Here is an 18,281-nt window from a genome sequence, read left to right on the forward strand (position 1 = left end):
AACATGCACTCAAATGTCTCAGCATCAGTTAAGTCTCAGCATTAACTTTAGTACTGGAAGTATTTGAGTACTTAGTCACCTAAGTACTGGTTCTTAATTGAATCATCTTATCTTAACTATCAATGGCATGATTTCATTATCATTACTGATTTAGGCATCAAAAAGTAAAAGTAGCCATCACCCCTGGAATATTCACTCCCACTACCTGTAATGCAACAGCCATTTAAAAAAAAAAATAATAAAAAAAATAAAAATAAAAAAATAAAATAAAAACACCAGTAACTAAATACAGTGCTCACTACTGCACTAAGACTCATGTTGTGTGTTTGAATGCCAACTTATTTCCTGCAAACGCAGAGATTCGCTTACATCCTGTTTGTCCATTCCTGAGGAAATCAGACCGAGTTCCTGCAGTTCAAGATGTGTGTGGAGTGAGTTCCTTTGTCCCAGATACCAGTGCAGTTTGTCTTTAACTGTCTTCTTCTTAACACACCAGCAGGACACGTTAACATGAGGCGTGTATCATAAGCAATTCTTACATATGTACCTGACAGTGTCACCTTTTCTTTTGCAGGTTATCACCATCATTGGTGTGATCATCACAACTAAGAGGCAATAAGTAAACTATATCTATATCACACAGCAGAGGGCACTGTTGATCACTTATCCTCCAATAATCTAAAGGCTAAAATTCTCCAAAACATTAGGTTTTAAAATCTTCTGTCTTGAATCCACTGCAGCAGTGTGCAGGGCCTTTCTAAATTCAACCCCTCAGTGTTACGTGTGGAAATGTGTAAACAGCTCCTCGGAGACTCAGCAGTGTTTCCTCTTGTGTGCTATAGTTAGAAGAGTTTTTGTTGTCGTTGTTTGTAGACAAAACAATGTGTGATTTCATCATGCACTGAGACTACACACATGTTTACGTCAGTGGGTTAGCATATTTTTTTTATTTTTTTATTTTTCCTATGAGATCTCGTGCCTGCTATTTGATTTTTTTTTTTTTTAACTTTGTTATCATACTCAAACACACTGGCCTTGGCACAGCTACGAGCACTTTGGGGCTTGATTTAACTAAGAAAATACCCAAGGCTGACAGGGTATTGTTCCAGTGAAAAGAGAGAGAGAGATGGCTTGTTTTCCTTGCATAAGACACAAAAGAAATTCATAAAGAAACAGGCAAACTCAACAGTTCAACAGATTTGCCAATGTTTAAAACAAAAAAAAGAGAAAAAAATCATTAATCTGTGAGTATATTTATTTTTATAAAACTATAGTTACATGTATTGCAGCTTTAGTCATAGCCTTTCAATAAAATACTGTACGTTATATGAAGGAAACTGTACAAATGTGACTCGAGAAGGACAGATCTGCCTCCTTACCAGCCAGTGAATGTGCCAACACAATGGGGGGAAAAAAAAGAGAAAACATTTGTTGATTTAATTATCTCAAAAAAATTCCAGATGCCATTTCCTGCAATAGACGAAGTGATGAGTGGGGGGACTTGGCCTCAGGAAGTGGGCATGTCCCTGTGCCTGGTGGACAGAACCTTTTACTTGCTGTGTAAACTCTGTAGCATTTCCTCCAGCTCCAAGGAGAGCAGCGCTTACAAAGTTATCCTTCGACCTTCATTTTTCTCCACTGACTTGTTAAGTTTATCAACAGAGAGTTCCAGTGCATGTGTTGTCATGGTTCCTATAGTGTGATACCCGTGGAAGCTAAACAGATATGTAACAGTGTGACGACTCATGAGAAGACCTCAGACAGGTGGCGTGCTGTAGCGTATCTCTGCATTGTATTTTTCAGGTGTCTTGGGCAGTGGAGGCTTCTTCAGCATCTTGTGCTTCATTATCACCTCCTCATTAGCATAGACTGGGGTGTCAGCGTCGTCGGAGTGGTACCCGGATTGGTATCCGCTCGTCTGATTAGATGATTCGGAAGCCAGGGACTCTTTGCTCTTGCAGCGCAGCAGCTGGCTAAAGAGGGGAAGCAGGAAGAGGAAATGTATAATAACAAACCTTGGAATTTATTTATACACCCACAAAAATTGTCTTTATTTAGAACGCTCAGAGATAAAAAATTCATACTGAGTTATAGTGAGTAAACTGACGCTCACCTGAAGTTGGGCATTGTTTGCAGCTGTTGGTTCAAACCCTTCACTTCCTCTGGGGAGAAGCCCATGCCACTGTCTGAGTGAGCCTCCTGTGGATGTGCCAACAGATAAAATGAGCACTAGTGGTCGAGACATGACAGGAAAAACACTGGGTCTTTATGTGTTTGATACTGGGCACTGTATTTTGTGTTCACTGTTCTTTTTATTTCTTTGCATTTTTTTTTTTTTATGACAATCAATATTTATTTATTTATTTATTTAAATTAGACCCTACAGTATTACAGTTCATAATAAACCTGGTTTGCATAATTCATAAAGAACAACATTCAGAACAAGTCACATTAAGTGTTAGTGAGTTCAGCTTGATGCATTTTTCAATGAGATATAGTGACTTAAAGTGTGGTCGACCAAATGGTTGAGTAGTACCTTAAAGGGTTAACACAACAGCATGGACATTAAGGTCATTGGGATATTGTTTCCCAATTTCTATTCTGTATATAAGTGTTGGATAAGTAATCTGTATATTTATTTTGGGTGTATATTTATTATAAGTTTAGTTATTTAATAGTTAAAACAGATAAAAGGGGTAAGGTCTACTTCAAATATCTATCTCTTTTTTATTTTACTGTTCAATTCATCATTCATCCATTCATCCTGTTTTTTTGACTTGTCTGCAAAACAGATTCCTTGGATACAATAAAGTTTTTACCAACCTATTGTACCAACCGAGAGCTGCGACAACTGTTATAAAGTAAAATGTAAATGGAATCATTTGGAGCCACTTCTGTTGGCTCCTTGTGCTCCTAATGTTACTGTCACCACAATTGCCGTCACTCCCCACATCTTTTTTGGCTCCTTTTTTCAGTCCACAGTCTACAGTAGTGGTCATTGATAAAACAGCAGAAGAGGGCAGTGGTGATTACTGTTGACTAATGTAGTACATTTTCTGTTTTCAACTTATCCATTAAGTGTGAGGGGGAATGGTTTTGTCTCTATGGCCCTGTGATCATGTGGAGGACAACGCGTAATCAAGATGAATGAATGAATGAATGAATGAATGAATGATTATATCCATTAATTATTTCAGCTCTATCACAAAGGGTGACTCACTATAGCCCACACATCATCCAATATCAAGCAAATCATGCTTCTTACTCATAATAAGGCGGTACTCATGAAACATAATAATGCAAGTTAGGACAAAAGAAGACTAAAAGTGTGTTACTGAATCACTGACACTCACCATGACACTGTTGCGCGCCACAGGGATGTCATCAAATGTCTTCAAGCTGAGGGGCTGACTATACCGCTCACTCTGTTGATTCAGTCTGTGGACAGAAGATGAGTCAACATTTAAGCACAATGAGCACTTTGAACATTTTTGTTAAGTGATAGCAACAGTGTAGCACGACAGGTAACGTTATCGCGCTGACCCGAGAGACCGGGGGTTGTCATAGTGGAGCTGATCCTCCAGGATTTCCTCGCTCTGAGGTCTGCTGTAAGGATTCCTGGGGTCAGAGGTCACCGCTGATCCCTCTGCCTCCCCTGCAGTCAGGGGGATGTAGTCCTTCCCATCCTGGAGAATGAAAAGGTACTTTAATAATATAATCTCAAATACATGGTGGATGAAATTATTCCTAATTAGTCGATCAATAAATTATACATCACCTGAAACAACAAAAAATGAGTGTTAAGATTATCATTAATGGTGAAATGTATGATATTAAGACATGATCAGAGATTAAGGAAATTCTGGCTTAACTAATAACAATGGGGGAGCCAGTATATTCACAAAATACATTTTCGCTTATGAGCTACAAACTCAGTTTATGTTTCAGTGTGGTGTTTTGTTCTGTTCCACAATAATGCAACTAGTAGCACTTTAACACAAGGGATGCCAGCAGAGTGAGCAGAGAGCAGCTCTCTGTACTGAACTACTAAGTACTGAACTACACCAGAATAAAAATCATCTTGACTAAACGTTAGAAACAAAATAAGGGTCTGCAGTGGAGATTATTTAAAATGTACGGTGAAAGTGGAGAGGTGAAAGTGATGAAAGACCACGCCTGCCTGGATACCCATCCAAAATTCCACGCTAAAGCTCACACTTGTACATATTCTACATGTACAGTGTCATGTTCAATATTACAGCAATTCCTTCCTTTGTAGCTGTAATCATCTTTTTTTCTGTTGTGACTGGTTTATTTCAGCCTGTTTGTTCTGCTTTAGGTAATGACGTCCTGCCGTTCCCAGAATAACTTGGCAGCGATCACTGGGTGGGTGTGAACGTGTTGTAATCAGCTGTGTGTTACAGAGATATGCATGGAACACTTACTGCCTTAATAATGGAAGGGACTAGTTTCCTTTGGGAGTTATTATTTTTGATGAATTTGGAATTTGAATGAGATAGGATGTGGTAGAAGAGAGTGTCAATTTGTTTTGATTAGCTGATTAGTCAGATATCAACATGAAGATATTTTAAAAGTTAAGATCAATAATGGACACATAGGCTTCTGTTTTTACCCCCCACACACACACACACACACCTGTTGAGCACTGGCCTGCAGCAGATTGCCCAGATGTTCAACCAGCTCTGCAAACGTGGGTCTGTCTGTAGGACGATCCAGCCAACAGTCCAACATGGTCTGGTATCTATGAACACAAACACCAGACACATTATTGGGTACACCAGTAAATATCTAATCAATACAGCATGTCAGCAACACAATTGATTAGGGTATGTAGACATGGTCAAGATGACTTGCTGAAGAGCAAAATGGGGGAGAAAAGTGATTTAAGTGGCTTAGAACATGGCATGGTTGTTGGTGTTACGTTTGACTAAATCATGCTAACTTTCTCCTCACATTTCAGTGGTGGCATATTCTGGGGGTCTCATCCTGGTTCCTTCCTTCAGCCTCCTGCAGAAAGACTCGTCAATGGACACACCGGGATAGGGAGAAGCTCCTGTGGGAAACATGACATACATGATATGGCAGGTGCACAGTGGCTATTATGCATATGCTGTTTATGTAAAAAAAGGAGATGATGATGAGTACCCAAAGAAAAGATCTCCCAAAGAAGGACCCCAAAGGACCAGACATCGCTTTGTGTGGTGTACACGCGGTCGAATATTGTCTCGGGAGCCATCCACTTCAGAGGGAGACGCGCCTATAGCAAGATGAAGATGTGCATTTCAGAATCTCGGTTTCAGTTTTGGTTTATCTTAATCTAGAGTTTAAACACAACAAGCTCCAACCTGCCATGTTCACCTCCCTTTACTTGCCTTGAATTTTCTTATTAATAACTTTCTTAACACACAAGTCATACCACTTCACTTACATCTCCTTTGCGGACATAGTCTGGGTCTTTGTAGACGTCTCTTGCGAGGCCAAAGTCACAGATCTTCACCACATTATTCTCTGAGAGCAAGATGTTTCTGGCTGCTAGATCTCTGTGAATACACTGCAGAGGAAACAGAACAATTCAAATTCTTGTGCATGAATGAGTGATTCTTTTTTGAAGCCTGTTATCAAAATTGGTTGCATGTTCACCTTGCGAGAGGACAGAAACTCCATGCCTTTGGCCACCTGGAAGCTGTAGCATATCAGGTCCTCCATATTCAGATGGTCGTCATCTGAGCTCTCTGTGGTCACATCATATATTTTACAGAAGTAAATGTGAGTCACAGTGTACACATATAGAGAGAAGTGTTTCATTCAGTGATCTTTTAAGCACCTTCCTGCGTGTCCATGTTACTACATGAAGCGTTGTCTCCAGCTGTGGAACAGACAGCCGTTCCTGTGCAGATGTCCAGCTGGGAGATTTTAGCCACACTTAGATCACCTTCAGTCATATCCTCCTTTCCAGACACCCACTTCTGACTGTCCACCCGCCTCCTCTGCAGCCCACAGGGAAACACAGATGTCATTTATAAATGTAAAAAAGAAACGTTATTTAGGATCCAGGATTTGTTTTGTCCATGTGCACCAGCACTGGAACACATTTGTGTGTCACAGTAGTTAAATCATGTGACTACAAACAACTAGAAGAACTTAGAGGAACTTAAAAGAACCACATCAGAGAGTTGGCTCAGTTTCATCGGCTGCAGGAGGGATGCATATTATCATTTACCTTGTATGGGCTGTATTCTCCACGCTTGCTCTTCAGGTAACTGGAGAGGTTTCCATGTTTGCAATATTCTACAATCACCATCAGTGGCCCTGCAGAGAGACAAAAGAAGACAGAAAACTTTATAAGTTAAACAATTGATAACTAAGTCACAATAGAGGGAAAAGAAAGGAAATATAAGTCCCACCAAATGAACACAGATAACTTTGTGGTTAAATGTCAAGAGTAATTAGGTCAGGGAGCACTTGCTGACTTCTATTCCTTGTGCTCATGTCGAAGATAATTAGTCAGGAATGCTTTGTTCTTGGACCACAAAAGGAAACAGTCATGTTGCACAGTGAGCTCTGCATGATGACTCACCCCCAGGCTTAGTGCAGGCTCCCAGCAGGTTGACCACATTGAGGTGATGTCCGATATGAATGAGAATTTTCAGCTCCGACATCAAAGCGTGATACTCACTGGATGTGGCTCCCTCTGTAACACAGACATTAGTAAGGTGTTTTAGGGAGGGGTTTTTTTCCAGCACATGTACTGAAGGACAACATGCTCACCCTTTAGCATCTTGACAGCAACAGTGGTGCATGTGGTGGCTTTCTCGATGCCAAAGGCAGCTGCTTCTACCACCTGGCCAAATGCTCCCCTTCCCAGTGGTTCACCTTTAAACGCAAAAAATTTTCATAAAGACACAAATACTCTTGTGGAACCATGATTGGTTGGTGTACAGGGGCATTACATGTGTGCCAAGCAAACATTCCCTACACCATCACACCACCAGCAGCCTGTACAGTCCATACTTGGCAGGAGGTTTGTTGATGATGATGCCAAACTTTGGCCAGCCTACATTTTTGCAGTTATGTTGTTCCCTCCAAGTAGGAGATACAATAATCAGATTTCACATGACACCACTGAATCATTACACATTAATGAAACAGTCTGGCGACATTAAAGACACAGGTTATGTTATACATGATTTGTAGTAGGTCAGATAATGACCAGCTATCATTTGGAAATGCTTAAAAGGCCTCACTAACCACATGAGAAACATCAAGACCACAGAAGAAGAAAATCGAGATAGGAAGAAGGAGTTGTTCATTATATAGAATTTGCTTTGCATTACCCACTTTGATGGCTAATGGACACGGTTTTATATATAATCTGGCCCCTTTGAGGTGCATTGATTGACTTACAACATACATTTAGTGAAATGCATAAAAAACATCCTACATAGGGATTTGCCAATACAATGCTAAGGGACATATGTTAATTTCTTTTTTCATCCACAGTTCATTCTTGAGACACAGGGTCATTGGTGTGATCTGGTACTAAAACAAAACGGGCTACACCTCTGATTGAAGTTTAAAACCCCAGGAGAATTACAGAATTACAGTTGCAGAACTCATCAGCCCCAATCACAAAGTCACTTTTTTTTGTCAATTAAATCAGATATTTGTCTCACCGAGCTTCAGCCTGTCCCGAGGAAACTCCCACTTGTTAGCATCATACGTGAGCCGTTCACACTGCTCATCCGTGGGCATGTCCTCAGAGTCCAGGATCATGGACAGGTAGCCAGGCTTCAGATCCACACCATTCGGCTGAAACAGCGATAGTGAGAAATATGAGCGACAACTGGGGATGTAATGTGTGAATGAATGAGCTGCTATTTGTCTCATTGTCTTGTTTTCCCTTAAACTAAATCTGTGCAGGAGTTTTCCTGTGACTGTGCAGGTCTACATGACTTCTGGGAACACAGGGTAGCCCTGTTGTTTCCTCAAAGGAGAGAAACCTCTGGAGGCCAGACCAGCCACTTTTAAACATATTACCACAATGTGCTTGCATTTGATTTAACTGCATTTTTTTTTCATTATTTAGTCCCTTGTGTGGAACTGAAGGGAAACTTCAAGGATGGAAAATTGTGTCAAAGGGTAAGCTCTTACTCGCTTTCTTCCACGGATGACAAAAACGATCAGTAACCAGAAAAACATGGCAATGACCACCGAACCAATTGGAACAATCAGCTCCACGTTCGTCTTTTCCTCAGCACCTACAAAAACAAGTATTTACAAACAGCCTTTTAATTATTACAGTCAAAAAAACAGAGCATATACAGCTACTCCGACAAAACTGGGACTCTTCAGGTCAAATTGTGTATAATTTCAATGACGTGTCACTGGACTGTAAGTAAACCATTTTATCTTGTTATTACAAAGAATTAGAAGCGGCAGAAAGAATGAAAGCCAAAGACAACTGCACAGTTTTCTGGAAACAAGTGAAAGTGAGAGACAGATGAGGGGAGGGTTTTTCATTGTTTTGGGGGGGTTTTGTAAGGACAATCTGAATTAATGGAAGCAGAAAAGGGCTCCACCCTTCTCGGGTTTACTTTTTCTTTGTAAAAATGATAGAATAAAATGTTATGAAAAATCAAAAGAGCACCTTTTAAAGAATTGAACTGAAGGGACATTTGTTTTTTTATTAATATCAGATTAAAGCTTCATCTGAGCTGACACGGACCTCCAATGATGCTGCCTGTGTTTGTCTCACTCCAAACTCCCTCACATACAGAGATTTACTTGTTAGTCGTCCAGCCTTGTTAGCAGAGCAGGTGCCTGAGCTTAGTGCTGAGGTACTGTAACTGGGTCTGCATTCTGCTGGTGGGGACTCGGTCACGTAGGCCCTGGTTCTAGTTAGTGAATTTGTTTGTTTGTTGCTGTGTGTCTGTGTTTGGGACAAAAAAAGGTGTGTGTGTGTGGGGGGGGAAGGGGAGTGAAGGACAAGGGATCAGAGGCTGGAGCTGGGGCAGGGCTGGACTCTCCCTTTGTATCTCGCAGCCTCCTCATTGTTTTTTCGATTTAGAAACTCTCGGGAGGATGTCCACAAACTGAACCAACTTCCCGTCACGCGGAAGCAAAGCTATTCTTACTCTGCATCTTTGATATCAAAAATGTCACATGCATGATGTCAAACCTTGGAGCCTGATATAAATACGAGGTTGTTGTGCTTTTTTTATCACCTATGAATGGTTTATTATCTTCTGAATTCTTATCCGAATCATGTCCCGTGGGTAGAGGGCAAATGACAATGAAAATGTGCACGAAATCTATAGATATATATATAGATAGTTTATATACATATAAACTAGAAAATAGAGACATAAAGTTTCTATGTTGCTCCAGATGCTCCATTTTCTCATGACCACTGTTTATTATCAGCATACTGACAATGTTATACTTCCACACATTGCTTTATATCACTTATAATTGGCATTCACTGACCTTCAGTTGTCAGAAAGGCCTGTGAGGCTTCGCAGCCGAGGCTGTTGCATGCGGTGCAGATGTACAGACCACTGTCCTCCTTCTTCACGCGCTGAATGGTCAAAATATGGTTTTGTTCGCTGAGAATCACACCTGAAAACAGAGCACGGTGTTATAAGAGCAACGTCAGTGCATTACGGGAGTTCAGTTTTCTTTGAAAAGCTGTATAAGACTCACCTGAGCCCTCCACTACAGTGTGATTGTTTTTGGTCCACAACACTGATGGGTTTGGTGTGCCGACAGCGTCACAGAGAAGACTTATTGTTGAGCTTATGTTCACTTTGAGATCTGTTAAATTATTATGGATCCTGGCGGCTTCAAGAGCTTAACAAGAGGAGTGAGCAAGAATAATGTGAAAATCAGAATCAAATGCTTCACTCATAATACCTGCAGGGTAAAACAATAAAGGATCTTTTTATATTATCAACATGTATTATATTATACCACATTTAAAGGTGCATTATGTAATAAATCTAAAGCAACTGGCCATAAAATCCTCCTAATATGTCTCAGAGACTCAGGAATAATGTTCATATAACAAACTGAACTAACCAAAAACAACAGTACAGCCAAAATATTAGCATTAAAAAAATATTTTGCAGACTGCAAATCATATTTTTGTTTTGAAAACATGTTTTGGCATGTGGCGCCACCTACCGCCGTCTACCAACCATTGCAGTCAGTAGAGTCTCAGCTGCAGAGCAACCACAGGTTGCCAGTTACGTCAGAAAACGAAACCTTAAAGACCTCGCTATATTGAATTTGAATGTAGTAACTGTTTTTGGCCACGTTCTTACATATGGCACCTTTAAATGTAGTGACAAGTTAGTAAATGTGAAACATGTCAAATAATTTCACTCTGTAGACACTAAGCTCCTTCTAATAGAAAATGATCTTACCTCTGAGGGAGAGTCGGTGTAGCAGGCAGGTTCTCTCCCTTGTCTTGAGGTTTTCCACCTGGCAGGCATATAAACCCTCATCCTGCTGAGACGCCTTGGGCAATGACAGCTCCAGGGTTACGTTAGTGCCCTGCAGGCTGGACAACACTGCCTGTGATGGTGGCCTCTGCTGTAACAGTAGTGAGTGACAGGGCTGCACTGCTGCCACCTGCTCTGACTCTGAGATGTTCGTCACACGGAACCAGGCGAGGTTGCCATATATGAGCCTGTCGGCCTTACACCTCAGGACGACGTGGTCCTCTTGTAAGGGCTGGTTGGAGGGTGTCATGCTTACCTCAACGCCACCTAAGACACAAGCAAGAGTGAGAGCAGACTTTAATAATGTCAAGAAAAACAAAAATTAGCAAAAGAAGAAAAAAGCATAGCACTCACGTGTCACATGGAAAAAGATGATGCGCGAGTCTTCTCCTACTTGGTTAGCAGTCCTGCATCTGTAGAGGGCATGGGCCTCAGCGTTCTGAATCTTTAACGAGCTCACAATTTTCTATGGAAACACATTTACTATTATTATACTGGAATTACTTTTTACTGGGAAACTGCTGTGAATGTTCAGTAGGAATCGTTTACCTTTTGACCAGGATCAGTGTATGTCATAATTCGCTCTATACGGTTGTGACTAGTGCGGTTGACGATATCTCTCCAACCTGTGCATTTGTTCAGCTGTAACTCAGTCTTGATCAGGCCTGGTCTGTGGGTTAAAAAACAAGAAATAAAACACTGAAACTTCGACTGTGTAAACATGTACAGGAGTTTCTCTTCCATTGAGGCACCATGTACTTCACACTGACAGAGGACATGTGAGAAGAAGAAGAAAAACAAGGATATATGGCTCGCTAAGAGTAGTAATTTGCCAAAAGCTTTTCATTTTGTCGATTGTCAATGAATACCACAGGGAAATGTTCAGGAAAGGTGAGTATTTTGTCAAAACTGGGTAAAGACAGAGGCAGATCCTCTGTAGGAAGAAGGTCTCTTTTTGCATTAGGACAAGATTAAGACAACAGGAAACAAACACTGCAGGACAGAGGAAGTGCTCTGATGCAGAAGATAAAGAGCACACTGATTCGTGAGTGCGCTAATGTGGCTCTTCACACCTTCTCTTTTCTATCATCACTTCATCTGCTGACCTGAAGAGACTCCTGTCTCTGCAGCTGTCTATGTTCACAGCTGTTCACACAGACATAGAAAGCTGCCATTTGAAGCGATTGATCCGAGGGACTCAGACTATTGCACAAAAGTCCGATTGTATGAAATAAGTAAACACACTATTGATGTTCTAAAAAGGGACACTGTGAGGAGCACGAATCACATCCGCTGATCTGCACCGGGTCAGAGTTCAATCTCATCGTTTCCCTCTCTTGTTTTTGTCAACATCACGAAAGCAGCTATTGCTTTCCAAATCAACAACCTGTTGACAATGAGTGGGTGAGAGGCATGAGAAAACACTGTGCATACACAAAAGGAGGCACCCCCCCTCACCCCCACCCCACACCTTTCTCGCTCTCTATCGCTCATACATATGCAGAAGAGAGGTGACTTACATAAAAACCCCTGGACAGTCATCACTGGACATCCATTGCCAGTGGATGCGCGCAGGTATCGGAAAACCACGTGCAGTGCACCTTAAGGTGGGGCTGCTGCCATAGAGGTACACGTCTGTGTCCACTGCCACCTCCTTCTCAATGATTTGAGGAGGCACTGCAGAAGAAGACATTAACTGTTATCATCGCTGCTTCTTGACAAGGGACAAACTGCTCAAGAGGATCCAGAAAAAGAAGCTGAAAAGGGTAAAACTTGCCATTGACAAGTAGCTGGAATGAGCATCTGTGTTCCTCTTTAGTAATAGTGTTGGTTAGGACGACTGTATAATTTCCTACATCCATTTCTGTGACACCGCGGATGACGAGGGCATCATTTCTCTGTTTTACTCTGTAATCTTCCTTCAGTGGGAGGCCATTTTTTAACCTGGGCAGACAAGAAAGAGTTACAATGAAAAGTTAGTATTATAATTTCAGTATTATTATTATTATTCTACTGTGCACATACCATTTAAAGCTGGGCACTGGGTAAGCAGAGTACTTGACAGGGGTCAGTGTTGTATGATCTCCCAGGTTTACCACCCTCACCTTCGTCCATGGTTCTTTAATGTCAATGAAAGGCTTTTCTATTAAAACATAAAATGAAAAAAAATATATGTTAGTGTCACAAATCAACAGTATGATGTTTGTACTTGTTCTTCGACTCTACGAATGACAAGGTAAAACAGTCACACAAATCATAATTAACAAGTAAATGAATACATTTAAAACAAGTTGTATATTCAAAACATATTGTAAAAAGATCAATGAAGATTTAGATATACCCGTATCAGTTATTTTTTCTACTTTTCCCTTGCCAACATTAGGTTTACAATTGAATTAGAAATGAAATTGTTTGAATTGTTTCTCTTTCACTGGGTCATTTCAGCTTTAACCAGAGAACAACAACACATCCAGCTACACACCAGTGTTTTTATGAAAAAGAAGGCAGAAGTGCAACATTATAGATGACAACTGCCATGAACCATTAAAGAAGAGGAAGGAATGCAATACAAGGTAACTGGGAAATATTGGAAGTGACAAATTGGAGGTGAACGGTTTAGATGAAGTCAGTGTCATGTGTTCTGACTGCACCTACCAAACACTTTGAGATTTACTGTGGCACTTTTCTCCATGTGCCCACTGGATGCAGAGCAGGTGTATTCTCCGCTGTGATCGACCGTCACATTCTCCACTTTAAGGGTGTTCAGCAGCCTCTGAGAGTTCCACAGCTTTGTCTTTTGGGGAGATGTTGAATAATTCCCTGAGGTCTAACAAAAGAGAGAGAGAGAGAACAACATCAGAAATGTAAGATTTATAAATCTGGTAAAGAGACCAGAAAATCTAATGTGAAATAATGGATTTAGACATTAGGAACCAAATGTTCTGTCTGGACCTCATAGAGTTTTTTTTTTATTTGCACTTTGACCCTGTCATGGAGATAGACTGAAGGATTCCTGAAGGCAGGAAATGGGAAAAATGTGCAAGGACAATAGGAAGTGAGACACTCCTGGTATCTATGTCAATCCTCTGAAGCTTGCCACATGATTCATGATAATAATGATGACTTTAAATATGATAGAGCACAAACTCCTCTGGCACTGACCAGGGCCTGACCAGAGTGTGTCCAGTTAAATTCAACTCCCATATTGAGCTCCGTGTGGGCAGTGCAGTTCAGCTCCAGCCGCTCCCCCACAGTCAGCTTCACTTGTGTCGGGGTCAGGGTGAGGTCATAGATCTTGTATCCTGCGGAAAAGGGCGGTAAAACACAGCCGTGAGTCGGAGCCCTATTGTGCTCCAGAGACGACAGGCTCTCTGTACTCCTACTCGCCTTGACCCTCTCAGTGCTCCACTCTGACACCCAAAAGGATCTGAACTCTCATTATGAAGCCTCAAGAGTTGCGCTTTAGTCAGTGCCAAATTACCAGAAATCCACAGAAAACACCTGCCACTAGCCAGCAGTCAATCATGCACTCACTCATGTGCTTTTTTTTTTTGTCTATTTTCCTCAAAACTGACTTTTTCACTGGCACATTACTGACATTATTAAGAAGTAAACCAATTTTCACATATTCAATTCAAACTGTTTTTGTTTTTGCTTTTTTTGCACATTCCGCTTATTCTTACTTCCAGGTTGGCCTCAGCCAGCAATCGTCTATCGATGTATTCTATTCTGCTGCACAGTTTTGAAATTACTTTGCACATGTACAGTATATGTTTCATTTATTTACTCTGCTTCATTTAGTTATTGATTTGTCACTCTGTTGCTTTTTACTCGTTGCTCATTAATTTGCCTCATTTAAAAATCTTGTCTCATTTGTAAATGATATAGGTAAGAAATGAAAATTCTAATTTCTCTCTCTTTCCCTCTATCAAACACACACAAGCATATGTTGTGGCCTTCATCTTACCGACAACAGCCACGATGTACAGAGGGGACTTGAACGTCTCATTTCCAATCCGGGTCTGGCACGACACGACGCCAGCGTAGCTGATCAGATGACTGGGAAGAGTGTAGCCCGTCTTGGCATCCCACAGAGAATCCTTCCAATTGGGATGAAGCTCCTTATTTGGATACTTCTGACAGACACACACATGTACTGATTTTGAACAAAGAATAAGGCAACACATCAAATTGTATACATGAGTGGCTTTAGCCACATGGTGTAAAGGAGCTATGTTAACAGATATGAACTGATATGAGAATTTACTGATAAGAGAGGAACATATTTGTGATATATGTCAGATAAACAATCATTAGGGATACAGAAGAGTTATATGTAATTTGTGTTTTTTAAGTCTGAAGCTTAAGCTTGAGCCACACAGTAAAGGTCAAGTAAAAGCAAGTTATTCGTTTGATTTTTAGATAATACAGGATCCAGTAGCACAGGGGTGTCAAACTCATTTTCACTGAGGGCCACATGATAACACAGCATAATGGTTACCCTCAAAAGGCCAGATGTAACTGTCATACAGAATAAATGTAACTAAATGTCACCAAATATAATGTAAAATAAAGGTAACTTCTCCATAACATATTGACAAATAACTTTCTGTATTTATTACTTATTTCACTTGTTGCCTGATGCATATACAATGATACACCGCGTCACTTTGCGGGTAACGCAATCGCCATGCATTGTGGGAAATGCAGTTTATGGTCAATGCATGCCATAGACGTATTTTAACACAGAAGACCAATTAATCACTCGTGGGCCACATAAAATGACGTTGAGTTTGACACGTGCAGTAGCATGATCCACACGAGGAACGAAGAAATCTAACCATTTCAGCCCTTTTTGCTTAGATCTCAACCATACACTTGAAATCGGACTCTTCTGCAATCGCCCCAAATAACCAGTAACAGAAATTTAGTGTGAGTTAAAAGCTGATGCTTTAACCCCTGTTATGCTATGATATGAGATGAGAGGAAAAGAAAGTACTCTTCCTCACAGTGTGGAGTGTAACGTTGATATTCTCCACTGAGCCTCGGCATGGTATCACCACCTGCACTCCCTCACGGACGAACACGACGTTATATTCTTTGTCAGACGGCACAAATGGCACCTTGTAATCTGAAAACAAAGAAGAAGAAGACGATTAGTGAACCCCAAATAAATGTACAGAAAACAAGTGAGAATTTTCTAACTGTCTAGCTAAGAATATTGCACTGTGGTGTTCAGACGTGAAGATGCCCTGTTGGATGAGGGTTGGGACACTTTATTTTACAGACTGTGATTAGTTAAGAAGCTGTTCATATAAACATAAGATATAAGATAAGGTAAGATGTAATTAAATGTACATAGTCTAACTATTCAACATCTTATTAATGTTTGTAAAAGGTAAACAGTTAACAGGTTTCTAGTACCAGCCTTTAAGTGAAATTAAAAGCAATCAGAAATGTGTTATTATATTCTTATTGACACTATTATGGACTTATTTATGTATATAAGCATAATAAAAAGTGTTTTTCCAAGAGGGTAAACAGAAATCTAAGTCTTGTAGTAACTGATTCAAAAACATATGACCTGGATGAATCTACACAGATGTTCTGTATAAACACAGCAAAACAAAAACAAAATCAAAACACACTACACTACGCTACTTTTGTGGGTTCCAGTGTGAGGTTAGAATCAGTTTTACCGTGGACAAATACGTAAACTGCAACTGAAGTTTTGCCATCTTCAACTTTCAGGTCTCTGTAGGAACACCGGTACTGTCCGGTTTCATTGACGGTTGCGTTTGAGATCCTCAGTGTTGTGCAGAAGAGTCCTGATCCACTGCAGTCACCGACGGAGAAGCGGGTGCTTGTCGGAGGAGTTGACCATCGCAGGTACTGACGACCTCTGAGAGTCAAGAGCCAAACAAATATTAACAATCTCTCAATGAACAGAGAATGGATGGTGGGAAGACAGTGAGTTTTATTTTTGAGTTTTTTACCTGCATGTTAGTTCCACATTGTCAGATTTGTTCATCCTATGAACGCCATGGATGTTCAGCGTTGGGGGATCAGGCATGAACCGCAGTTCAATGGCTAAAAGAATCAATAACACAATTACAACTCAATCACTAACAACAAACACAATCAGAGTTGACGTCAGAGACACGATGTGTTTATTGTAAAGGTTCTAATGGGAATCACTTCAGATGACTATGTGGAATATGTTGTGCAAGTGGCCCTGGAGCAACTAGAGGCCATTTTTCCACTGCTGCAGAAAATGGCGGAGCTGTGTAAAAACAGGAAGCAGGGGAAGATGGGCCGGGTCAGACTCAATAGCCCAGCACAGTGTGGTGTAGGTGGGGTTCCTGTTTCTGAGGATACAGGCTGTCCTCCACCTCCCTGTGGCATTGTATTGTATTGTGTGTGGGGGGAAAAAAGTTGACACGATAAAGTTGCCAAGTTAGAAAACAAATTTGCCTTAATTTAATTTTGGGTTTGTTTTTTAACACATACGCGATTGGATTATAACTATTTCTATTTTTGGATTAAAACCTTTTCTCAACATATCCTTTATAAGTACAGGTTTTTTAACATAACAGTACATACAGACACATTTCAGATAAAACCAGTCCACCTGTTAAAAATAAAGGTGTCTCTTTTTCTCACAACAAAGAACAATGTCAATCTTAATGGAAAAACATAGATGTATCTGTAAAATCAAAAAACAATTCAAAAAACAATTCAAAAACAATTCCATTCTTTGATTTAAGTTTGTCTATGGTTAGAGGAGAAAAACATCAGTAAGACGAGGATTAATATTATATCTTACCAGCAGAAAAACTGATCTTCAGAATAATGCCAAGTATTGGAATGACGGAGACTGCCTGAGTCATCATCCAGCAGAAGACATGGACAGAGTCCTCATCAAAATCCAATTCAGGAAATAAATTTGAAAAGAAAAGATAATCTTCAGTACAGTAAGAACAGTCCTTCGCGCTCAGCAGAGCACAGCCCCACGCGCTTTATAAGCCTAATTCTGCCGTCCAGAGAGAGTTTGCCTCATGAAAACAGGAGGCAGCAGCACCAGTGGAGCGGCATTGTGTAAAGTGTGACTGAGGATGGTCTGTGTGTGTGTGTGTGTGTGTGTGTGTGTGTGTGTGTGTGTGTGTGTGTGTGTGTGTGTGTGTGTGTGTGTGTGTGTGTGTGTGTGTGTGTGTGTGTGTGTGTGTGTGTGTGTGTGTGTGTATGTGTGTGCATGTGTGTGTATGTGAGGAGGGAGCGAAGCAGAGGAGGAGCGTCGCTTACTAGATGGAGGGACAAACAACTTGATGGAAACTTTTGTGGGCTAAATTTTCAATCTTGGAAATCCACGCTGTTGTGAAATCAATGTGAACACACTGCCGCCACATAAATAGACTAATACATAATGGAAACAGTGCAATAAAGGAATCTCAAAGTTGTTAAATGCTTTTTGTATTTTAATAATTTCTGTCTTTTTAAAAGTGAAATGACTGATTCGCTGATGGCTGTTTCGGCCATAAAGGGGTTATATAAGCTATAAGTATCCAATTCAAGTTAAAGCTACAGTTTGTAATTGTTTTCTAAACCACTTTTTATATTATATATCATATAATTAGCATCAGGACGTTGAACAGACTGAGCAAGAAACTCTGTTTGGAAGAAAGAATCACACAGAAAATCATCTCTTTTGAGCACTGTCATAATGTGGCGACTTTGTTCTCGTAATGTTACGACTACACT

At 40.5% G+C, this 18,281-nt stretch overlaps 1 protein-coding gene across 2 annotated transcripts; it reads right to left on the bottom strand.

Moving 5' to 3' along the window:
- Nucleotides 1-1,258: 1,258 nt before the first annotated feature.
- On the bottom strand, nt 1,259-17,528 carry kdr (kinase insert domain receptor (a type III receptor tyrosine kinase)). Of its 2 annotated transcripts, none has more exons than XM_083887509.1 (30): nt 17,350-17,528; nt 16,520-16,613; nt 16,223-16,425; nt 15,533-15,654; nt 14,491-14,656; nt 13,686-13,825; nt 13,179-13,350; nt 12,549-12,666; nt 12,301-12,467; nt 12,044-12,200; nt 11,073-11,193; nt 10,878-10,989; nt 10,446-10,790; nt 9,724-9,870; nt 9,508-9,639; nt 8,173-8,279; nt 7,695-7,830; nt 6,790-6,894; nt 6,599-6,712; nt 6,242-6,330; nt 5,846-6,008; nt 5,662-5,753; nt 5,450-5,572; nt 5,167-5,278; nt 4,975-5,074; nt 4,657-4,762; nt 3,544-3,686; nt 3,354-3,438; nt 2,114-2,199; nt 1,259-1,973 (listed from the first exon to the last, which is right to left on the bottom strand). In XM_083887509.1, exons 1-30 carry the CDS (start codon nt 17,414-17,416, stop codon nt 1,757-1,759), a joined length of 4,041 nt encoding a protein of 1,346 aa, XP_083743635.1. In that variant the 5' UTR covers nt 17,417-17,528; the 3' UTR covers nt 1,259-1,756. The 2 variants fall into 2 exon arrangements, with proteins under 2 accessions (XP_083743635.1, XP_083743634.1); XM_083887508.1 differs by having other exon boundaries at nt 14,491-14,659.
- Nucleotides 17,529-18,281: the final 753 nt, after the last annotated feature.

Source organism: Microchirus variegatus, assembly GCF_963457635.1.
Source record: "Microchirus variegatus genome assembly, chromosome: 4".
In the NCBI taxonomy this organism is placed as follows: domain Eukaryota; kingdom Metazoa; phylum Chordata; class Actinopteri; order Pleuronectiformes; family Soleidae; genus Microchirus; species Microchirus variegatus.